Source organism: Ascaphus truei, chromosome 11 (genome assembly GCF_040206685.1).
Source record: "Ascaphus truei isolate aAscTru1 chromosome 11, aAscTru1.hap1, whole genome shotgun sequence".
Lineage (NCBI taxonomy): Eukaryota > Metazoa > Chordata > Amphibia > Anura > Ascaphidae > Ascaphus > Ascaphus truei.
This window is the reverse complement of record NC_134493.1, coordinates 39,433,828-39,457,648: the sequence shown is the minus strand read 5'-3', so window position 1 is coordinate 39,457,648 and position 23,821 is coordinate 39,433,828. Positions and strand designations below refer to the sequence as shown.

The 23,821-nt window shown below is 45.3% G+C and overlaps 3 protein-coding genes across 4 annotated transcripts in view; 1 reads left to right on the top strand and 2 right to left on the bottom strand.

The window, feature by feature from the left end:
* The window catches only part of CHTF18 (chromosome transmission fidelity factor 18), a 39,232-nt gene extending 32,952 nt beyond the window's left edge, over positions 1 to 6,280 (bottom strand). For both annotated transcript variants that reach the window (XR_012787398.1, XM_075565774.1), the window contains exons 1-4: positions 5,881 to 6,280; positions 3,266 to 3,511; positions 2,150 to 2,285; positions 54 to 249 (exon numbers count right to left, since the gene is read on the bottom strand). Coding sequence is in view for 1 of the 2 variants with exons in the window: in XM_075565774.1 (XP_075421889.1) it covers positions 54 to 249; positions 2,150 to 2,285; positions 3,266 to 3,511; positions 5,881 to 5,968 (666 nt within the window). In the remaining variant the exon portion in view is untranslated. The remainder of the gene's footprint in view (positions 1 to 53; positions 250 to 2,149; positions 2,286 to 3,265; positions 3,512 to 5,880) is intronic.
* Positions 6,281 to 6,370: 90 nt separating this feature from the next.
* On the top strand, positions 6,371 to 12,449 carry RPUSD1 (RNA pseudouridine synthase domain containing 1). The gene is made up of 6 exons (XM_075565773.1): positions 6,371 to 6,457; positions 8,241 to 8,430; positions 8,786 to 8,909; positions 9,226 to 9,328; positions 10,357 to 10,458; positions 10,816 to 12,449. The coding sequence occupies exons 2-6, from the start codon at positions 8,249 to 8,251 to the stop codon at positions 11,202 to 11,204; spliced, it is 900 nt and encodes a 299-aa protein (XP_075421888.1). The 5' UTR covers positions 6,371 to 6,457; positions 8,241 to 8,248; the 3' UTR covers positions 11,205 to 12,449.
* Positions 12,450 to 16,207: 3,758 nt separating this feature from the next.
* MSLN (mesothelin) overlaps positions 16,208 to 23,821 on the bottom strand; it is a 32,764-nt gene continuing 25,150 nt past the window's right edge. The window contains exons 28-33 of the mRNA XM_075565772.1: positions 23,002 to 23,148; positions 20,971 to 21,104; positions 19,925 to 20,058; positions 19,336 to 19,430; positions 17,931 to 18,126; positions 16,208 to 17,183 (exon numbers count right to left, since the gene is read on the bottom strand). Of these exons, the coding sequence (XP_075421887.1) occupies positions 17,110 to 17,183; positions 17,931 to 18,126; positions 19,336 to 19,430; positions 19,925 to 20,058; positions 20,971 to 21,104; positions 23,002 to 23,148 (780 nt within the window). The 3' untranslated portion in view covers positions 16,208 to 17,109. The remainder of the gene's footprint in view (positions 17,184 to 17,930; positions 18,127 to 19,335; positions 19,431 to 19,924; positions 20,059 to 20,970; positions 21,105 to 23,001; positions 23,149 to 23,821) is intronic.

Here is a 23,821-nt window from a genome sequence, read left to right as displayed (position 1 = left end):
GTGAAGTGAACCAATAAGGGCAATACTGGCAGTACCACCGTCCAGCGGCTCACCTCAGTTCCAGCCCCCTGCTGCTCCTCCCTCAGAGCCATGTAGACCCTGGACCCATCACTGGACGTCACATGGATGTAATCCTCCAGCACAGGGGGACGTGTCAGCACGCGCTTGTGCTCCGCTTCGGTGGGGGTCACCTGCAGAGGAGCCATGTCGCTGACCTCTAGGACATCGAGGTTCAGAAATGTTGTATCCCTGCCAACACAAGTCCCCAGTTACATAGATGACAGGCAATAGAAGAACCTTAACGCCTCTGCTCTAGTAGGGAGTTGGACGAGGATACAAATGTCAAATAAAAGCATGAAGCAGGCGCTATGGGCTGCTGGAATAGATTTGTGGTAAGAACCCAGTGAATCTAACTTGTACAGGCATACCCCGCATTAACATACGCAATGGGACCGGAGCATGTATGTAAAGCGAAAATGTACTTAAAGTGAAGCACTACCCGTTTCCCACTTATCGATGCATGTACTGTACTGCAATCATCATATATGTGCATAACTGATGTAAATAACGCATTTGTAACAGACTCTATAGTCTCCCTGCTTGCGCACAGCTTTGGTACAGGTAGGGAGCCAGTATTGCTGTTCAGGACGTGCTGACAGGCGCATGCGTGAGCTGCCGTTTGCCTATTGGGCGATATGTACTTACTCGCGAGTGTCCTTAAAGTGAGTGTACTTAAAGCGGGGTATGCCTGTACTAGGTTCAGCTCTACTTGTAACATTGGGGAAATCACTTCATCAACCTATGCATCAGGCACCAAATATTTGGTTGATCATGCATCAAGGTAGAGGAAGGTGTATTTAGACACACAGCTGTTTTTTTGGAGCAGAGGTGCAGCGTATGCAAGAACCTTTTCCTACATCTGATGCAGGGTGTTACTTGCACAGCTTCAGATGTGGAGGATTTTGAGAGGAGCAAATAAAAAAGTCAAAGAGTGGGGGACAGAGACACAGAATGTGATATATTTCATGATCTGTGCACCATGTAACTCCCCCCAACTCCTCCTACTGACTCTCCCCAAGGTGCAAGCTGGGGCAGAGACGCAGAATGTGCTACATTTCATTATAATCTGTGCCCCACGTAACTCCCCCCAACTCCTCCTACTGACTCTCCCCAAGGTGCAAACTGGGGCAGAGACGCAGAATGTGATACATCTCATTATAATCTGTGCACCATGTAACTCCCCCAACTCCTCCTACTGACTCTCCCCAAGGTGCAAACTGGGGCAGAGACGCAGAATGTGATACATCTCATTATAATCTGTGCACCATGTAACTCCCCCCAACTCCTCCCCAAGGTGCAAGCTGGGGCAGAGACGCAGAATGTGATACATCACATTATAATCTGTGTACTCTTACTGACACTCTCCATGGAACAAGCTGGGGCATATGGAGGAATATTGGTGAAAATGCCCTAGTTTTGCACAAAAATTGTCCCGATACATAGACCCCATAGTTGGTAAGCACTTCCCAGGACCACACAATGTCAGTCCTATAAACAAGCCCCTACCAATTTTCCAATTAGTGCAGGTATAATACACCTCAGTGCCAACCTGTACATCACCCTCCATTGAAGAGTAGGTGAATGTATAAGGCTGACAGAAAGAAATGTGTAAGTTTTATTATATTCACACCAGGGAATTTGTGCACCCACAGTTTACCTCTATAGTAAGGCAACCATGATACTGGCTTTGGCCAGATTTTAATTGCACTACTCACAAAAGCATATGCTTTATTTAACCCCTTCAGGGCTCTTACATTTTTTCACTAGTCCATGGGACAATAATTACATATATTCAGTGTACAGTAGGTACCTGCAAATTTGGTTATGCCTTGACGGGGCTGCAGGCTAATAATGCTTTGGCCAAAGGGTTTAACGAAATAACCCTTATTCATGAGATCACTATATTATTTTAGCCTATTTGGTAGGAGCGCTGGAATCGTTATTTTTGTAGTCCTATATACACAAGAAAGAAGTCTGACAAATAGAAAGTTAGAGGTCATTTTTACAAGCATGCAACCCAACAGAAGAGAATTGGCGCAACGCTTCAGGGCACTGCTTTTACTGTGGCGAAATAAAACATGAGTCAGACCTTCCTTTTTTCTTCCGGGAATAATCGGGGGATGGCGGAGGTGTGATATCATCGCTTATCGCCGCGCCGTTCCCAGAGGAGTCATCGTCTGCAAAGTCCAACTTTTTAACGGCTTCGACTCTCGGCCGCTTGGGCGCTAAGGAAGAAAAGGGGATAAAACTGATTGTCCATTCACTACTTCACCACTGCATTTTAAAGCCCAGGTGAGCTAAGGAAATGGCATTCAGGAAGAAGACATGAAGGCAGAGGGTGCCAAGAATCTCCGGAGGTTAAACTAAAGCTTTCATTCAAATCCTCAATATGGCTCCCTACACCTGCCACTCTCTCCAGTGAAGCAGCACTGGATGACGAACTTGAAAAGATTAAATGGGATAGTGTTGGCCTAAGTGAAGTTAGAAGAAAAGATGAAGGCCTCATTGAGCTCAAAAGCAGACACCTATTCTATTACAGAGGTACAGATAATGGAAGAATCAGAAGAGTAGGCTAGGTCCCCAGTGTCCACAGCTGCGCACGCGATGGCGTGCGCGCCGCACACAAGGCACAGCCCTCCATGGGGCAGGCCCCAGTCGGCATGCGCGCGCACAAGCCGCGAGGCGTGACCGCCTTGGCCAAAAGACAAGATTTTTGTCCTTTGGAGCGGCGGCCGAGCATTGGCCACGTCACAAAGGTGGTTCAGCCAATGAGGGGAACCAGCCGCGTAACGTCATGCCCAAACCCCTCCCCCACTGTAGCTCTCCATTTCTGCTAGCAGACCACATGTCGTGGATGAAACGGGTGCACACGCCTTCAGGCGCTCCGGCACCCGTGACCACTGGGGCAGTAGCCATAGGCTTCATAAATAACAAGAGTTGGAGAAACAGCATAGTGGAGTATGAAAGCTCATGAGCATAAGCAGCCAGAATCCTTTGCTTTGGTTCCTTCTCAACTTTGGAACACCATATGATCAAAATGAATGGTGCCATTCATCACTATTTTGCCAAGTAGTATTTTAGAAATGTATACTTTGATACACAGTCTATGTTTTGCAAGAAATTAAATTTGCAGTTGGTAACTAATATCACAATCAGTGTAAAGGGATAAAAACGGACAGCGTAGAAATAAGCAAAAAGAACATACTTCGGGTAGGCTCTTGGTCAAGGAAGCTTTCAGATAACTTGTCGTCCTCTGAGTAATGTAGGAAGCTGGCATCTCGCTTTTTCGGGTTACTGGCATTGCACTGGGCATCAGAGTCACCATTGCTATCCCAGATAGGTTTGCTGTTGGCCGTGCTCTGGACATGATCCCCAGAGGAAATCGCTTCTTCAAAGGAAAGTTTGCTGCGGTACTGCGAGGTCTTGGGACGGGAACGAGAAGGTGCGTCGTCTGCAGAGAGAAAAAAATTGGGAGATCAAACCAAGAAACTCAGAAAACATGGAGGTCGTGAGCTATGGTCACTACAGCATCTACCTGGTGTCCGACAGCCGCTAAGGACCTCAGGACCCAGTTTGCTTGTCCCCCTTATGAAGAGACTATTGATGTAATAGTGATAACTGGACATTTGATCAATACGTACAGTGTATATAGAATAGGCAAATTATGCTTGGCACAACTACCGTTACTTCATCAACTAATTCTCCGACAAGCGCCATTTGCCACATTAACACTTTGGAGTCTGGACTACCTTGGCGCATCTTCAAAAAGTATTTGGGAGGTGTCATTTTCCCCACTCAACAATTATATATTAAAAAATAATAATAATAATAATGTAGCCAGGTCATCTTTTTCCCCCTGCGACCCCCCCGGGCGCCTCCGTGGTCACGGACGCTGTCGGGTACTGCCAGCGGCAAGCGGCAGACCCGACGGCCATTCAGGAGGGTGGGGGCCGAGGAGGGAGCTCGCCGGAGTGCAGGAGATCTCCGGCGGCTCTTGCACAGGGCGCCGCCATGTTGCGCCGGTTCGCGCATGCGCAGAGAGTCCCCGGCGGCCCGAGATAGTCGCGCATGCGCAGAAGATCGCGCGAGTGTAGGAGCCAACCAGGAGAGTAGCGCGAGAGGTAGGGAGAGATGGCGGCGGCCATTAGGAGCTAGTGCAGGCATAGGAAAGGCACGCACGCGGCCCCAATGTTATTACAGGCGCCCAGGGACTACAATTCCCATAGTGCTTAGCGAGGGAGGCACCAGGTGCCTCATAGGAGCCAATAGGGCTGCAGGACTGCCAGGAGAGCAAGTGGATACATTTGGCGGGCTTGCAGCTACGTGGTCAGTCAGAGGAAGGAGCAGTCAAGGGAAGGAGGTAGGGTACAGGAGCGAGGGACTCCCTGTACTAGGCCAGCACCCCCTTGGCCCAATATAGCCCTGAGTCCCCAGTAGTGTGAGTGTTGCCAGGGACAGCCCTCAGGTTAGGGAACCTGTCACTTACTTTAGTTGGCACTGGGGAACAGCAGGGAAGATAAGGACAACTGGGGGGGTTTCATAGCGGTAACCAATCCGGGGAGCCATAGCCCAGGGTCCTGTTGTAAGTTAGTGGCACGAGACAGCTGGGGGGTTTCATAGCGGTAACCAGTCCGGGGAGCCATAGCCCAGGGTCCGTGTTGCGAGTGGCGAGGCCACTGGGGGGGTTTCATAGCGGTAACCAATCCGGGGAGCTATAGCCCAGGGCGGCGTTGCGCGTAGTACGAGGCAACTGGGGGGGGGTTCATAGCGGTAACCAGTCCGGGGATCCATGGCCCAGGGCCCGTATTATGAGTAGGGAGGGTACAAGACCTACCTATATAGGATAGGCAACCCCGAAGGCCCTAGGAGATTGACCCTTAAGCCACTTAAGGATGCTGTGTTATAGGGACGCCTATAGTGTAGTATGTGTCATGTTGCTATTGTGTTAGTGAGGGACTCAGCAGATGCTGCGGTTCCAGTGAAGGAGTTCGGACCCACGTTGGGGGTCACAGAGAATATCGCCAGGATAGGATCAGACGGATTCATCACGCGTCTGACCCTTTGTGAAGCGTTGCTGATCCGAGCACTGGAGTGCTCGGCAGGTATCTACAGTTCTAAGTGCACCACCGGGCCCTTAGCTTAATAGTGACTGCGCAGTCACCCATTGATTCTCTGCAAGAGTGTGGGACATTGGGTGGGGTTCTTTGGACACTGGGTGGGATCACCTAGTGTTGGGGAATCGTCCTGCGAGACGTCACGGTTAGTGTCTCCTCCTGAGAGGGACACAGGTTATATTATGAATGTGATGTGTCGTATTACATGTTAGTAAAGTCCTTAGTTATTATACCCCATTGTGTATGTGATCATTGAGTTTGTCCTGCGAGGATCCACTCCCTCTCTGGTGGGAGCCATCGCAGGTGGAGGCGCTGCACCTATTGAGTAAGTGGTTACCCCTAGTATAATTGCCCCAGGTTCCCAGTGGCGGAAGCTCAGCCCTCCTGTGAGCCTACAGGTATACGCACCACACCGGTAACACTGCATGTTCTACTCACCCACACTATATATGTGATTGGGTGGGGTGGAATACCCGTTACAATAATAATAAATAATTATATATATATAGCCCAAAGATTAATTAAAAAAAACATTCAAACGCAAATAGGGGGCGTTGCTACTTCTTGTGTTTACCACCCCAAACACTGTCCTTATATTCCCTTGATACAGTCAGATGAGCGGTGACAGTATAATACATGAAATAGCTGTATTCTCAGATCTGTCAGTGACCCCTCTGGGCTGAGCGCTTCTCCCGGCCCCTCTCACCTTGCAGCTCGGCCAGCACCTCCAGCTCCGAGGCGAACTGGCTCTCGAAGTCCTCGTCCACCCCGTACAGTTCGTACTCATCATCCATGGTGCCCGGAACTGTCACTCACACGGCCCCGGTTACTCCCTGCTGGAGTCGGCGCACGTTACCGAGGCGCAGTTCATCCTATCCCAGGCGCACGGTGCTCATGCAGCGCTCAGTGTCCCCGGTGCACAGAAAAAAATCTGGGGGTGCTGGGGTCCCTGTCCCCGGTAGGTCCCTGGGTGCTGAGGGTCCCGCGCGCACGGAAAATCCCGGGTGTCCCTGGTGGGTCTCGGGGTCCCTGGTGAATGTCGGGGTCCCTGCCCAGGGTCACTCAGCTCTGCAGAATTCGCGCGCCAATCCTACTGTATACTTTGTATCCACTTCCGGGTGATATTGCTTACTGACGTCAGAGACTCGAGCTCGCCTTCCTATTGGCTGCTCTGACGGAGCCGGCTTCCTATTGGCCTCTGTTTGATGTTTTGCAGTCTCGCGGATACTGTCTGCAGTTCTGGGGACGCGTGGTCTGACTGGCAAGAGCTCAGCGTCAGCAGGGTATATATATATACAGGGTCATGAGGGGCAGGGTATACATATAGGGTTGTGAGGGGCAGGGCGTATATACAGGGGCATGAGGGGGCAGGGTGTATATACAGGGGCATGAAGGGTATATATACAGAGGCATGAAGGGAAGGGTATATATACATGGGCATGAAGGGAAGGGTATATATACATGGGCTTTAGGGACAGGGTATATATACAGGGGCATGAGGGGTAGGGTGTATATACAGGGGCATGAGGGGTAGGGTGTATATACAGGGGCAGGTGGTATATATGGGCATGTGGGGCAGGATGTATATTTACAGGGGCAGGTGTATATACAGGGGCATGAGGGGCAGGGTATACATACAGGGGCATGAGGGGCAATATATATATATATATATATATATATATATATATATATATATATATATGAATGGCTGAATATATATAGAGGGCATGAATCGCTGAGAGTATATATAGAGGGCATACATGGCAGGGTATATACAGGAACTATATACAGGAACGCCAAGAGTGGGTTTGGCCCCAGGTGAAAAAAATTCCGGGCTACCCCAGCAGCTCCCTTTTCTCCCGCACTTAGGCTTCGTCCAGGGTGACGCTGAGCGGGCGTGTGCGCTCGCGCTGGCCGAGATAAAACATATTGCTGCAATTTGTGTGGCCACCGTGAGCGAACGCCTGCGCATGCGCATGCACGGTGCTTAGCTGCTTGCCGAAGCAAGCACATTTGATTATGCCGCTCACTTGCGTGTCACGTGAGCGGTTCGCCCAATGAGGGCGAACCAGGTCCGTGACGTCATGGTCACGCCCCTCCTCCACCCCCACGCGCAACTAGCTGGCCTGCAAAAAGCATGGCCAAGCATAGCACATGACGTCACCACGCATGATCGCCAGCGTGCTCACTCCCTGCCTGGCCGCAGCCTTAGCTGTGGCAGTTGCCTCCTTGCTGCCGCCCTAATCCATCTGAACCGCTGCGTCAATTGATGCTGCAGACGTCACCAACGTGACGTCGAACGGCGGCACGTTGCCATGGTAACGCGACGTCATGATGTCATTTGACACTGCGGTTGAGAAGGAGGGTGGCGGCAGCAGCAAGGAGTGACAAATAACGATACTACCGAGATAGACAAAAACCTATGCAACATAGTCGGGCCCGGAGCCCCCTTCCAGACCCCGGTAATTTGTACCAACGTCCCCTCTCGTCGGCCCTGGATATATATAGTGGGGTATGAAGGCAAGGGCTCTGATGTTTGGACGTCGCTAAAGGGTTGTATGAATGGGGTTGGCCGCGGTGCAGAGCTGTTAAGATCCTGGTTAGATATATTTTATGGAGTATTCCTGCTGAGCACTGCAGTAATATACAGTAGCATTAACCAAATCTAACCACCCTTTATCTAACTAAAGAGTAACATAGTTTTCATTCTCATAGTTGAGCTTTTTACACCCATCAAAATATTTTCTTTGCGTCACGGTGTGTCCTGTATGTGTCACCCTAATACTTGTTAAAATTGCACCTTCCTTTTGTGAACAAAGCGGCTTGTTCATCCAACTACAATAAATGTAAACAATTGTCAATTTCAGTTCATTATTAATGCCCACGAAAAAATGTGAATGGCTATTGATATTTAGTGAACAATACCTAGAGAGCCTTCATTTAAGTTGTAACCTCGTTTTCATGGGGTGAGTAAATAAATGGGGGTGTGGCCAACACCATGGGGGTGTGCAAATCCAAGATGGTTTCCCAGACAAAGGTAAAACTGTTTTTATTCATTCCTCTCAGTTTTTGGTATGGAGCCCGGAAGCATTGAGAACCTCTCCATCCTGTACCAGAGCCCCGACTTCCTGGTAGTTAACAAGCACTGGGACATTCGTATCGACAGCAAGATGTGGTATGAAACGTTGACGGTCCAGAGCCAGCTGAAGCGCATGTTCCCTGAGCTGGCAGACCCTGGCACCTATTATGGGTTCAGGTGGGTAACCGTGCAGTGTGTGGGTGTCTGTATCACTACGCTCATCCTACCCACTGCAGGGCTTGGAAATCAGAATATCCATGTAGTGAATGGCTCTGTAGCCCACTTTTGCTTTCTTTATTAAGTGTTTAATTACACAGACCTTATCAGTAAAACTGAAAATGAAATACAGTATCACAGACTTTATCAACATTATGACACTTGCTAGACTTAGTCTTGAAATATTCCTGGCATAAAATAAATCGGAGGGAAATGGTGAGTAATCGTCACTAGTCTTACTGTGATCCAAACTTGCGGTGTTTGAGATATCACTGCATTGTGTTGGGTTTATTTGCAATACCTGTGTATCTGCCAGGTTCTGCCATCAGCTGGATTTCTCAACCAGCGGTGCCCTGTGTGTGGCCCTCAACAAAGAAGCAGCTGGAAGGGCGTACAAGTGCTTCAAGGAGCGCACGGTGACCAAAGCTTATCTAGCACTGGTAATGCCAATACTTTTGATATGTATAGATAACATCACACTGTACTCACCCGTATAAAGGTATTTTGTAACGGTGTCCTGCCCCATTAAATGCAGACCGTTTCTTTTATTCCTTTGTGCTGTGTTTGTTCTCCCAAGTCATAGGAGTCACACGACCACCACAAAAAAAAATGTTTTCTCCAAAGACCAAAAATAGGACGTAGGGTCGCCACAGCTGGGTTTGGAATGCTTTCTTCTAATGTACAAGAAGTGTCCGCCTGCTGCAGTTTGCTACTCTTCCCATGTGGTCCGCAGTGAGTCTATAATTTTATCTGCAGGTCAGAGGCACAGTGACGGAGAATTGTATGACTGTCACCTTGGCCATAGGCAAAAACACAACAGAAGGACTCACCCACATGATGTGTGTTGAAGGGACTGAAGGTGAGCCCCAATGATGTCATGAGGATGGTGATGTTGGTGATTGTGTGTTTATAAAAACACAGCAGACTTCTTTCTGTGCGTGCTCTTCCTGTGTTGCTTTATATGCTGATGAATGATACTGTTGAACAGTGCATGTATTTGTTCTATTTTGATGGATGCTTTTTCACTGTACATGTTGTTGAAGACGACAATTGATAATTTGTGAGAGAGGTACAAACTTACAAGTCAGAACAAGAAGTACTGTATGCATCAAATGTGTATATGTGTTGCCTCGTTAAAAAGCTTGGTCATTATTTTTTTTTCGTTTAGCAGCAAAATATATCACAAGATTGCAAGTTGTCTGAGAACTGCTTCTTTGTATCATTATACTGACAAAGCTGCTATTACTTTATTGTCAGTTTTAAAGCAGCAGTTCAAGCAATATCCTACATTTTTTTAAATAAATCAGTTCTGTACTATGAGAAAATATTTCTAGCATTTAATACATTTAAAAAAAAAAGTTTTAAAGACATTTTTAATGTTTTTAATGTAGGAAGCATTTCCAAAATGATAGCCCCCTTCCCCTTCTGATAGGCTCTGGCTCTTGAGCCCCGCCCTCTCTCTAGCAGTGCACCAATTGTATCTAGTAACTGCCCAGTCAATCATATTCCAGGATCACATTGCCCAGAATGCTGTGCAAGAACTGAATTAAATAACCCGGAGCAAGCAATCGATTACAGGAGAACGGATCGAGCTGCAGCTTAGCTAATCATTTGTCAGTGTGCAGATTGTATTGATGCACATATTGAATGGGAAAAAAAAAATATATATATTTTTAAACGGTAGCTTGAACTGCAGCTTTAACTCTTTGCTTCTGGAGAGACCTACAGACACATTATATTGTCTCCACTGGCAGCAGAGGTGTTAAGTGTCATTTCATTTAAGAAGGAGAATGTATTATTCCGACTTTGTCATGGATTTCACATGTATACACACTCCATTTTTGATTTACCTAATGCCCTTTTCTTGTCACTTGTGGCTGTCTGCAGGATGTGAGAATGCAAAGTCCTGCCAGACCAATCTCATTGTTCTGGAACACGGGTTGTACAGTGGGGATCCAGTCACCAAAGTGTTGCTGCAGCCGCTGACCGGTACGTGGCAAAAGCTGTTGGCATACGATATAATTTCTAGGAATTCGGCCAGGCAGCTGATTTATGGGTTTATTCTGCATTACACAAATCTGTATTTGCAAATATAAAATGTATTATAAACCAACAGAGTGACTCAACCGCTCAACCTTATACTTGAAAATGTAATGAAACCTATATATGTAATTTGCAACATAAGAGAAATACAACTCTATATACAAATATGGCCTGAGGGGTCAAAAAAGCCCTAAGATATGCACTCGCCCTTCAGCAAGTGCATATTGTAGGGCTTTTTTGACCCCTCTTGGGCCAAATTTGTATATAGAAATATAAAATGTACCCTCTTTTGTATTGTTCCAGGTAGGACGCACCAACTGAGAGTTCACTGCAGCGCGCTGGGATATCCTATAGTGGGAGACTTCACCTACAGCTTTAAGAAGGACAGTGACCCTTACAGAATGATGCTGCATGCTTACTACCTGCACATCCCCACTGACCGTGAGCTCATAGAGGCCACAGCTCCTGATCCCTTCCAGCCAGGCGTGGATCTTAACTGGACACCCCGCGACACTGTGCACCAGCTGAGCGAGTCCATCAAAAGCCTCAAAGCCAAGGTGCAGGCGTCGGAAAGCAAGAGGCAGAATAAAGCACCGGAAAAGGGGAATCCAGCACGGCAAGAGCAGCGTGAAGAGACTGAGCAGCAGCGAGCGGTGTGTGAGCAGTGGCTAGCGGAGTGGGCCTTTGAATAATCATTTCAAAGGAGCAACAATAAATGGGTACAAATGGTACCCAGTAAACCGATCTCCTGGTCCAGATGGGGTCTGCAAATCATGTCTAAACCGCCACTAACATCCCAGCAATGAGTTCCCGGCAACAAATGTTATCCTTCGGTGCTGGAGGGTCTTGCAATGGCGTCTTCAACGCTAGAGAGGTTCACCAGCAGCTTCATTACGCATTGCCAGTGTATTTTGATGTTTCTATTGCTAAGCTATGGGGAAGATCTGCTTGCATCACAGTAGAGAGGTCTTGCATTCGTAATGTAGCATTTCTGTGTGTCGTATATGGACATGCGTTGTGTATATCGCCTGCCACTTGGAAATATTTAGCATCGTGGGGCATCTCTGAAGCTTGTAGTGAGGGGAGAAGACGGCTTGCTTTTTAATATCCATAGCAAAAAAAAAATGTGCTGCTAAACCGTCTTTGTTGTGTTAGAATTGACACTATGTTCATGAAATTGTTGACGAGTCCAGCATTGGGATTCGCCAGGTGGATCGAGAGGCACTGACCAGTGGCAAAGTATATTTAACAATGCCGGACGACATCATAATGTGCTTTACCAAGCTAAAGTTTCAGCTGGAGAGGTGGACCGAAATGTTATTTTTATGCTATTTAAAAAGAAAAATGCTTTTAGTGGTTTTTTTCATGACTTCTTATAAGTATCATAACAGGCTGAGGTGCATTTTAACGCTTTTTATTTTGTTAGGTGATTGCAATCTTCTAATACAGGGGGTGCGCAACTCCAGTCCTTAGGACCCTCCCCAACAGGTCAGGTTTTCAGGATATCCCTGCTTCAGCACAAATGGCTCAATCCGAGACTCTGTTGAAGACTGAGCCTCTGATTTAGCCACCTGTGCTGAAGCCTTACCTGTTGGCTGGGGGGTGGGGGAGGAGAGCTTGAGGAGTTGAGCACCGCTGTTCTAATACACGCGATATTGAAAGATTGCTGCACTAACCCATTCTATTGGGGAGGAGAGAATAAGCGGAAGGTGTTTCATTCACAGCTCATTATTATTGGACAGATCGAGTAATGAAAGTTATATTTTCTTACAATTTGAGCTGTTATTTTTACATTATATTTAATCCACCCTGGATTGTAAATCTACAAACCATGGGTGTTTTTCATTTTTTTAAGACTTTCTTTTTTACTGTGGTGTTAACTTATATCGCATGCTTTGTGTACCAATATTTATTGTACAGTAAAAATGTTATAGTTGCGTTTCTGTGCATATTTACTAGGAAAATCAAGACATGCTTTATTTTCCCCCTTTAAAGAGAGTCCTGTAAATTGTCTCTTTCTTTTTACGCTAGTCTTATGATACGAGCAATTCAATTAATTTTATTAAATGTGTGCCACATTTAGATGGCAGGGATAGGGGGAGTAAGGGGAAAAAGCCTAAAGCTGCAATCCAAGCTGCCCTTTAAAAAAAATATTATTATTTGATTTCCCCCCCCGTTAATATGCGCAGCAATACTATCCACACAATGATAAGTAATTAGCTAAGTTGCCAATCGATCGGTTCTGTGATCGATCGACGAAGGTTCGGCTCGGGGGTTCACTAAATGACTGCAGAGGAGTATTCTAAAGCAGCGGTGCGCAAACTGGGGGCGCGAATTTTTTTGGTGGGGGGGGGGCGTGGCTCACATATCCGGCTTTCATGTCCTCTTCTCCATGGCAATGTGGCGTCAAATGACACTGCGGGGCCAAGTTGCCATGGAGACGCGTGTCAAATGATGCTGTGGGTCCTATGACATCACATGACCCTGAGACATCATTTGATGCCGCAGGGGGGGGGGGGCGCGCGACACGAAGAGCAGGCAGGGGGGTCGCAGTGCAGGAAGTTTGCGCGCTCCTGTTCTAAAGTCAGTGTAACTTTGTAAATGGTTGCTATAGAAACAAAAAAGGCTTGTTACATATATTAAAAATGTAATTCAGAGTTGTTGTTTTTTTTTAAATGCTACACGTATTTTCACATAGTACAGAACTGATTTCTTAAAAAAATAAATAAAAACCATGTAGGATATTGCTTGGTCTGCAGCTTTAAGATATAAAAATGGTTGAGACAAGTGGAGCAGAAAGGATACAGTGCTGAGCAGGGTATGGATGGAGATTAGAGTGATCTATAAGAGGAGTGCAGGCTTTTGAAGAAGAGAGTCTTGATGTTCAATCCACAACATGCAAAGAAGAAATGTCTGAGTTCCTACATGCTCAGGTGCAAACTATATCTATGAAGAGCTATCGTGTTGGTCATTTAGAAGGGATCATGACCTCTGCCAGGATCAGTAGGTTTACTACATCACAAATATGTTTCACAGATCAGAGGTAGACAAAGCGTGGAATGGCCCCTGAAATACAGAATTTTATTACATTTTAGTCCTGATAGCTTATTGCATATTTCATTCTGAAATTCGAAGGCACAGTCAAAAGTATGTGACAAAGTGAGGGAAAAGTGCGCAGCTATTAAACAATATCACACACGTGAAGTGATAATACAGTGAAAATAAGGAAATAAATTACGTGACCTATTAAATATTAGGCAGGATGGAGCGTCTGCAGCTGTGGTAACGGGGATGGCCCAGAGCACCCCCTAGAAGGCTAGACAAATACACAAAAAACACAGCGCACAACGCTCATAGTGCATTAAAAATACGCACTACATCACATCTCTACTGTTTAAAGGTATTAATCATATACAGAGAAATAGAAGGGGGGGGATAGGGTTAAAGATTTGTCAATGCAAGAAACCTGGATACACAAATTAAACACACTGCATCCAGGGGGTTTAAATGAGGATATTGGTATCTGGTCCCTTTATTGATTTTCCATCTAGACCTACATTGGTCATTTCATACCTCACTCAATTCCTCTGACCATTTTATAGTATACTTTTTAATAGTTCTTTACCATTGTTTTTTAAAGGTTAGTAATTTATTTACATGAATTATGATAATATTTTAAAGTTTTTAGTCGATTTTTGGATGTTAAAATAACGGTTCCTTCTTAGTAGCAAGCCCTTTGCCGGGGTTCATTTATGTTCGTGCTTCCTCCATCTATATTTCTATTTAAACTTATTGTCATGAAATCCATTTGATTCTGGTTGTGCTAATATGCACCTATTCTTGGATTGTTTTTAACTAAGTTGTTTATTATTATGATAATGCATTAATACTTCTCTTTCTTTTGTTTTAGAATCGTCTTCTCTTTAAATTGCATGTTTTTTAAGAATTGATTAATAAAGTTGTTGTTGATAAGTTTTTTGTAAGCACTGACTCCCCCTTGCTGCTATCCCATTGGCTGGGACGTCCGTGTGACGGACCAATGGGCTGCTGGCGTGGGGTATTTCAATGTCGGCGATTGTACCATTCTTTATTCCCTGATGAAGAAACCTACACGGTTTCGAAACGCGTTGGAAGTGCGAGTGTTCTGAGACTTATTTCCCACTCCGTTTTGTGCGATCTGACCGGGCTACCGGAGAAAGACTGTCACGCGAGCAGCGCTGCATCTGATAGATGACGTCATAACCCGAAAGTACCGCGACGGAGGACAGGAAGAGGAATATAGCCACCGTGGGGATCCGCGAGACAGGATTGTTCTCACGTGAGCTGCGGGTGCTGGACACCGCTCACCCACATAGTGTTGACCTCAAAAGACTCCCCACTGACCAATCTGAAACCTGGTATCACGGAACAGCTCCATCTTGCTGATGACATCTGATCCGGTCTGCAGTGTTGGTGTTTGGGTAAAAAAACACAACAGAAAGGAACAGATATTACAACATATACAGTGATTCCCTGGCGCACTACCAGATATTAAACCTGACAGAAGGAGGTAGTCCCATAAATCGATTGATGATATGAATGAGATCCACAGTCCACAATGTCCCGTTCTTTTAGATTGGAGACTTGTCTGGAAATACAAATGAAACAACCATTGCGCAGTACCCTATGGTCAGTGTTTCACACCCCCACCGTTGCTATCTACTTACTTAAAAATAGACAGAATTGGGCCTCAAAAGGTTTCTTTACTTCTCCTCACGGTTGGCTCCAACTGGTTCCTGCTACTGGTACACGATTTTCACTTCCAGCATCAGAAATGCTGATGCTGGAAGTGAAAATCGTGTACCAGTAGCAGGAACCAGTTGGAGCCAACCGTGAGGAGAAGTAAAGAAACCTTTTGAGGCCCAATTCTGTCTATTTTTAAGTAAGTAGATAGCAACGGTGGGGGTGTGAAACACTGACCATGGGGTACTGCGCAATGGTTGTTTCATTTGTATTTCCAGACAAGTCTCCAATCTAAAAGAACGGGACATTGTGGACTGTGGATCTCATTCATATCATCAATCGATTTATGGGACTACCTCCTTCTGTCAGGTTTAATATCTGGTAGTGCGCCAGGGAATCACTGTATATGTTGTAATATCTCTTCCTTTCTGTTGTAATTTTTGTGCATGTTATACAATCCTTGTGGATAGGTTTGTTTATTCCTGAGGCAGCCATTCCCTAATCTACCAAAATAGGTTGTGAGGAATTAATGTTAGGGTTTTTCCTATAGGGGATCCCCCTTTTTCATATATAGAGCACCTTGTTATTATAATTAATATATAGGTATAGATTTTTAGGTTAGAGCGCTGATTATATGCTTTTAGTTTAATTTTTTTTCACCACTTGGTGTTTGGGTAACTTACCCCTAACATGCCTATTTGAATTATATTTGATGTACGCACAATACTTACTTCATTGATTTACTGTCTTAATATATTTTTAATGCACTATGAGCGTTGTGCGCTGTGTTTTTTGTGTAACAGTCAAAAGTAAACTGCAGAATTCTGTATGCGGACGCAGAGTTGCGCAAGCAGCACTGAGCGTATCTTGGTGCAAATGTTCACGTTTGTAAACATTTCTTATCCATCGTAAACTTTTGAAAGACATTAAGAATAATAAAGGGAAAAAAAATACTTTTTTAAAATCTGTTTATTATACAGTACATACATATATATATATAATTAGTATACTGTCGCAGTTCACACGTGTTTTAAATACTATATATTAGTTCCCTTTTTTTTTATAACAATACATTTAGATGCCTCCTCAGCGAGTGGGCCACTTCTATAATAAACCCATGGAATGCCCTCTTTTCAAAGTCTTTCCCCTTGCAAAAGGTGTAAAGACAAAACCCCAGAGGGGCCTACGTATAGTCAGAAAAGTGACAAATTCCTGAGTCTTTAGTGCAGCAATGAATAATAACATTTTTTAAAAAAAAGTTGGCGCACATATGCAAATATATATATATATATGGAAGTATGCAACACTTTGTGCTAGAAATGCATCAAAATTGTCCCACATTGTTAACGCAGTCATATTTATAAAGGTAACGCATGCCATTCAAAGAATGAGAACGTGCGTCAAATGGAAGAACATGAATCTGGATGTTACCACGTGTAACACATTACATCTGGCGAGCAAAGTCATTGTTGACACAATGCCCTCTTACATTTTGAGAACAGTCTTTGTACATCGTGCCCTACATTAATCAAAGGGATTCCCCCTGAGAGCACTATGTGTGTATGGTTTATCTGCCAGCAGGTGATAAGCCCTGGCTGGGACTTGCTAGCTTCTTTTCACCCCCTACATAGTGCAGCCAATGAATCCAGCTCTGGCTATAGAGAACAATAAATAAATGAAACCATTGACCCAGAACATTTTACAGTCTTATATTTTTTGTATTATTTAAGTCCCTGTTACACACCTATCTATAGAGTGACTAGTTTAATCATACAAAGGTCTCCTAGGAGCATCCCTTTATTGCGGGAGGTGGAAATAAGTAGGGGGGCCCTATTAGCTTTGTATCTGGAAAGATGGCTCCAGATGTTCCATGGCTCAGGAGAGCAGTATTGCCAGCAGAGCACAGAGCAGCAGAGACCGGCCAAGAACAGCAACAGGAGGTGAGGCAGCTGCAACATAAAAAAAGACAAGAGCTTGTGTTAGGAACCTGCAGGCTTGCATCATAAAACGGAAGGGAAGGGGGATCGGTGGCTGGTTACTGGACATCACTAAGAGGGTCATTCCTTAAACGGTGACAGTGCCCTGATCGGCACTGTTGCAGAATAAACCCTTACGTGTGCGTTATAATGTGCAGTCCCACCACTTAGAACATGTTTGACAGGGCCCAGATAACCGTCTAAAGATGAATCTACCCAGAATGGAAACCCAAACAACCAGGCACGTTTGTACTGCTGCTGATAAAGCCATGCCCTGCTAGGGTGGGGAAACATCCGCCTTTCATTATCTGGAGAAGAAACCGCTTCGGAAGTTTTTTGGGAGTAAAAATACAACTATTGCTTTGGAAAATAAAATAGTTTCAATATTTTTGAGTGGTATGCAGCGTGCTTTGTATATTTATTACTCCAGGGGGGCTCAACTCCAGTCCTCAAGACCCCCCAACAGGTCAGATTTTCAGGATATCCCTGGTTCACTGATTGAGCGACCTGTGCTGAAGCCGGGATATCCTTAAAACCTGGCCTGTTGGTGGCCCTTGAGGACTGGAGTTGACCACCCCTGCTCTAAATTGTCTTGAAGTTCTGGCTCAGTAAAATGTGTAATTAAGTACAACTCTGCATTACAAAGAGGCTGCAATCCCAGATTGTGTGCAAGAGGCTCTACAAGGAAGAGGGGACCTCCGCTCTAGTATTTTCTCTCACCTGGCAGAGGGGAAACAGTATTAAAGCCATTGGGCCACCCCTGGCTCAGTCCTCCCTGGAGCCCTATGTTCAGCTTGTCCAGGTCCGACTGTTTCTGGGCTTTGATCCATGCACGTACAACAGGGTTCGTCTCGTGTGTCTTTAGATCACCCACGTTAGTGCCGAGTAAGCCCTTCACATCATCCACAGTCAGGCCCTGCAGGGAGATTACCAGGCATGTTTATTCGGGCTCAACACAAAGCTTACAACATAAACCAATAAGAATATTAGAGAGCTGAGTCCACCCCACGCAAAGAACCATCAGACAGAGCAGTCTTATTGATTTAAGCAGTTGTTCTTGGTACACGGAGATGACCACAGCCCTAGGTTTCCAAGCACTGACTAAATATTCAGTGATTGCCTATTGTCCTGTGATAATGTTAACGAGCTGATGTATGGAGCAGCCTCCAAGGAGATGCACTGAAAGGTGACCAGGTGGGCAAAGTCTGCAATCAATTGCTATGCTTTGCGAGTGTGTTATACATTTGTTCTTCTGAGGCACAGGTTTACAAAGTGTTCATTGTCGGTGATCATAATTTGTATCCTTATAACCGTAGAAATGCATGGAATAGCAGCCTACTACCAGCCCAGGGGCTTCCATTAGAACACACTCTCCTCCCTCCCAAACCATTTATTTTATTTATTTATTTGTATTTATAAAAATGTGTTACCAGGAAGTAATACATTGATAGTTACCTCTCGTTTTCATGTATGCCCTGGGCACAGAGTTACAACAATACATGGTTACATTAAAAGAACAGAGGTTATGCAGTCAGTTCACAGACATTTCATGGACAGAGAGAGTTGGAAAATGTTATGCAGGGGATAAGAGGGCTGGTGAGTGTCAGATGGAAATAGAGCAGCTTTAACATCAGCAAACAGCAGCTAACGCTCACACCCTTCGGCTGCACCAGAGGCTGTCCGCCTTTGTGGCGACACAGATGTACACTGAAGGGGTTCAGATTGAATGTAATCTCCTGTGACCCCATAGTTATGATGATTCAAGAGGGGGGTGCTATTCATTATCACTGCAATAGTGCCGATCGGGGCACTATTCCCTGGAAGCTAACTTTGAAGCCAATATGAGTTTCCATGTAACAGTGCCAGCATCAGCACTATCACTTTTAAGGAATAACCCCCAAAAGGTGAATTCAAAAGTGCATGTGTGTGTGTATAATATGTAATATGTAATATGTAATATGTAATATGTAATATGTTATATATATATATATATATATATATATATATATATATATAGCCACCACTTGGACATACTGTATCTGCCTTTCAAATGATAGGTAAAACGGCCCAAATACACCCACTTGACTCTATCAGTCTTCGGGATCAGATTATATTGTGTACTTACCACCACAGAGGCTGGATTCAAATTTTCGAATGTCCCGATGTCCATGCCAACATTTTTGTTAGCCAGAAACTTCAGGTCTGTGGCTGGAGCCCCACCTGACAAGTGACACAAAGTGACAGCATTGTACATCTCCTGCTAATTAACTGTGTTATTACTAAATAAGCAGAGCCTGGGCAGGCTACGTTAGAAATCTCAGCATGGAGGGGTGCTCTGCAGCCCAAATTATGCAATGTGGCAGTTAATGCGAAGGGGTTAAGACAGGGATGGGGCAACTCCAGTCCTCAAGGGCCACCAACAGGTCAGGTTTTAAGGATATCCCTGCTTCTGCACTAGTGGCTCAATCAGTCTCTGCATCAGCACAGGTGGCTCATTGGGTCCCTGCTTCTGCGCAGGTGGCTCGATCTTTGCTTCAGCACAGGAGGCTCAATCAGTGGCTCAGTAGCCACAAATTGAGCCACCTGTGCTGAGGCAGGGATATCCTTAAAACCTGACCTGTTGGTGGCCCTTGAGAACTGAAGTTGCCCACCCCTAAGTTAACAGGACTGGACCCCATCGTTACCCATTGTCTTGCTGTGACCTCACTGCTCACCTAGATAAGGCTTTTTGAGTTTGTAGTAGGCAGGCGCTGGATCAACGTGAGCCTGGAAGGATGTGTTGGCTTTCAGGTACAGCAAGTCCTTAACTGTCTGATTACAGGAGGAAATCTCCAATGCTTTGGCCTCACTGCAGGGGGGGGAGATACATCGTAGCAATTACAGAAGGAAAAAATTCTACATCATTTTTAAAAGCACCGTCCATAAAGAGGGGGGGGTGTGTTTCACAAATTGGCTTCACTGGCAAGACTGGGGGGGTGGGGGGTGGGGGGTGGGGGGGAGGGGCGGGGGGTCATTTACCAACTTTAAAGAATGACGCAAAGACCCCAAAACCTGGACATTTTTTTAAAGAATTTTGCCAGAGTCGGTCTGGAGTGATTTACTAACAGTGTAACCGTCCTTTCACAGGTCACACTGTGTGTCCCCGCGCTACAACGTCATTATGCACAATGCACAAAAAGGGGAATGGTTTATGCAGCAATTTAGCGCAATGCATAGCCAATAAAACACAATTTGCTCAACTTCTTAGGATATCAGATCGGATTTATTATTTTTTTTGATTAAAGAGGCAACCTGCCTGCGATTTTGTGTGCGAATGTTTACATTTTTTTTTAAACAGATTTGAAGCAGGGGCGGAACCTTATTCATTTCAGCTTCGGGGACACCCTCCTTCTGGAGAGACATTCCTCCGTAGGGGGTGCCGGTATCCCGTCCACTCGGCAAGCAGGGTTCACATAATGGCGGACTTTCGTAGCTCCCGCGCCTTGCGGACCAATAGGAAGCCGTGACATCATCAGGTGCGGCTTCCTATTGGCCCACGTGACGCGGGGGCTGTAAACTTTGCCGAGATACCGGCACCCCCTTATGAAGTCTGTATCTCGGGAAGCAGGGGGCCCCCCCGGAGCTGAAATGAATAGGGTTCAATGCCAGAGACCGCCTGCTTCAATCCTATGTAAAAAAAGGCATGAATTTGTCATTTGAAAGCAGTGCTGCAAGCTTGTCTGATAAGCTCTGGAAGACGGTATGTAGCGTTCAGACTGACCTGATGGCGCTGGGTTCGATGAGGTTGAGCTGCGTCTTATTCAAAAGGCAGATATATTTATTGCCAATCACGTTCAACGCTGGTGCATTTATTTTATTTCCCAGATCAATGTATTTACCAATCAGTGTTTGGGCCTGGAAAACAGCAAAGACAATTTCATGCAACAAACGTTTAGGAAAGCGGACTCCAGGTCATGTCCTTTTCTCCCCCCGAGGTTTAGGGAACCCCACATCATATACTTTTAAACATAGGCTGTCTGCATCTAACACGGTCAACCCATACAATGCATCGCAGGCCCTTCCCGCTCTCAAAGGGTTAAATGCAGCATTGCAAGGCTCGTTGAAATTTGCGCAGAAATTCGAATCCGCGGCGGATTTGACCAGTTCCTCCGTGGATCAGTCTCAAAAAAAGGCAGATTCGTTACAGTTTTTTCCCTGTAACTGAGAATCCACCAACGGATTCAGATTTTTAGAAATCCGCGAACGAATTTGGATTCCAGAACCGGACATAGTATTTCATAGTTACAAAGTATTACATAGTTACATAGTATTACATAGTTACATAGTATTACATAGTTACATAGTTACATAGTATTACATAGTTACATAGTAGATGAGGTTGAAAAAAGACAATGCTCCATCAAGTTTAACCTATGCTCAATTTAGACAACAGATATTTTATCCTATATCTATACTTCCTTATTGATCCAGAGGAAGGCAAACAAAAACCCCTAGAGTCATATCATCCAATGATGTCTCAAAAGGGAAAAATAAATTCCTTCCTGACTCCAAGAATTGGCTATCAGATTACTCCCTGGATCAACATCCTTCCCATGTTTACTTATTTAGTATATCCCTGTATACCTTTCCTTTCTAAAAAGATGTCCAACCTTTTTTTGAACAATTCTATTGTATCTGCCATCACAGTCTCCATGGGTAATGACTCCCACACTGTAACTGCCCTTACATTAAAGAACCCTTTCCTTTGTTGCTGGTGAAATCTCCTTTACTCCAACCTTAAGAGATGACTCAAGTCCTTTGGGTAGACATATGGGTGTTGAGAGAGAGAGATTATGTTTTTCTTTATATTATTCATTCAGACAGGATATTTATTTATGTGACTATCTTTAAACTGCTAAAATTGCTGCCCTGAATAGCAGAGGTTGTGGGTTTTGGCCCTGTTGGACCAGACAGTACCCCCTTCCTCACAAGATGCTATAGGACCTGGCTTGTCAGGATAGGTCATGTGGAAATATTTTAGGAGGGGTGGGGTATGAGCGATTTAAATATATTTTGCATATCACCCAGGTTTGTTCTTTTTTGATACAGTTCTGTCTCCACGTGTTGTGTCTCTCTGCAGATTAGGATGTACTGTATCCACCCAAATTGTTTAGTGCCCGATAGAGATGTGAGAACCAGTCCAAATGCGTTTCCTGGAATTTCCAGAGTTTTCCCTGCAAAATCCGTTCCGCGATGTAAAATCCGCTGACGGATTGTCACAGTTTAAATCTGCCATTGGATAGAATCAGCTGGTGGATTTAAACAATCCATCCATGGATTCCGCAATCCGCTGACGGATTTTAAGAATCCAGTTCGCGAATGGATTGTCAGTGTTAAATTTTTTTAAAAAAAATTGTTAAAAAAAAAGCCGCAAAAAGGCGAATCACCATTATTTAGACCGATCTAAGGAAATCCGCTAACCAAAGTAACCGGCCGATCCGTGACAGATCCAAATCCCCCCCCCCCAAAAAAACCGCCCACCTCTAATGCCTGATCCACCTTCGGATTTTGACAAATTCGCCGATCTCTACTCGTTTCGCCTATTTATGCTAATTACGTGTGAGTAAAACATTTGATATTTTCTCTTAATAAAAGGCTCATTGCAACAAGATGTAACTGTCCTTGTTTGTAAACAGTGATAGATGTATTGCATTTTGAAGTGACATAGTGTTCTGCTCAGTGATATTGTAACATTCTGGACGGGTTTAAGGCTTTGAACGTGTGGGATTTAGCTGTGACGTGTGTCCCATACCGTGCTGTTTGAAGGTCCAGTGCTTAGCAAAGTACTCAGTGTATCCACCGAGGTTACGTTCCACTTCTTGATGTCCTCTTCACCACAAAACAAAGCGATGGCCCCCAGGTTGGGGAGCAGGGTCTCGGGGTACCCGCCCGGATAGAGCTGTGAATAAATACAGACACCGCTGTCAATAAACCAATACTGCCCTGTTTATTGGAGAGAGATTCGAATGGAAGCTATCAACTACAGTTATTCCCAATGCAACGTGTTCGGTAAATGATAAGAGAACCTCATCTACTTATTAGTAACAATATCTATTTAAAAATATGCTCTTTTAGCATCAGCTTAGTTCTAAAAGTCTCGTAATATATAGACAGGGCCGCCGGCAGCTTTGGGGTCCAGCCAGGAGTCTCCACTAGGCGGTGCTGACAAGTTGTTCAGCGTGGGGAGGAGGATCTATGCCCTATCTGTTGACTGGGTGAGGGGGATGGAGTCCGCTCCACCTTTCAGCAGCTCTGAGAGTTCTCCCACTCTCTCTCACTCAACCGACTTTATTTCCCCCACTGCTCTCCCCCCTCTCTCTCACTACTCCCTCTCTCTCACACTCTTCACCTTTCTCACTTCCCTCCTCTCTCTCACTCTCTCCCCACCCCCCCACACTCAAGCACCCTCTTCCTCACTCCCCCCTATGGCGGGGGGTATTCTTGGCCCTATCTGTCGACGACGTAGAGGCTCACCCAGATGGCTAACAGAGTATGTTGGACCCAACTTCCAGCTGGGCCTAACTTCTGGGTTCGGACTGCCGGGATGGGCCCCCTCCGACCCCCGTGTCTGG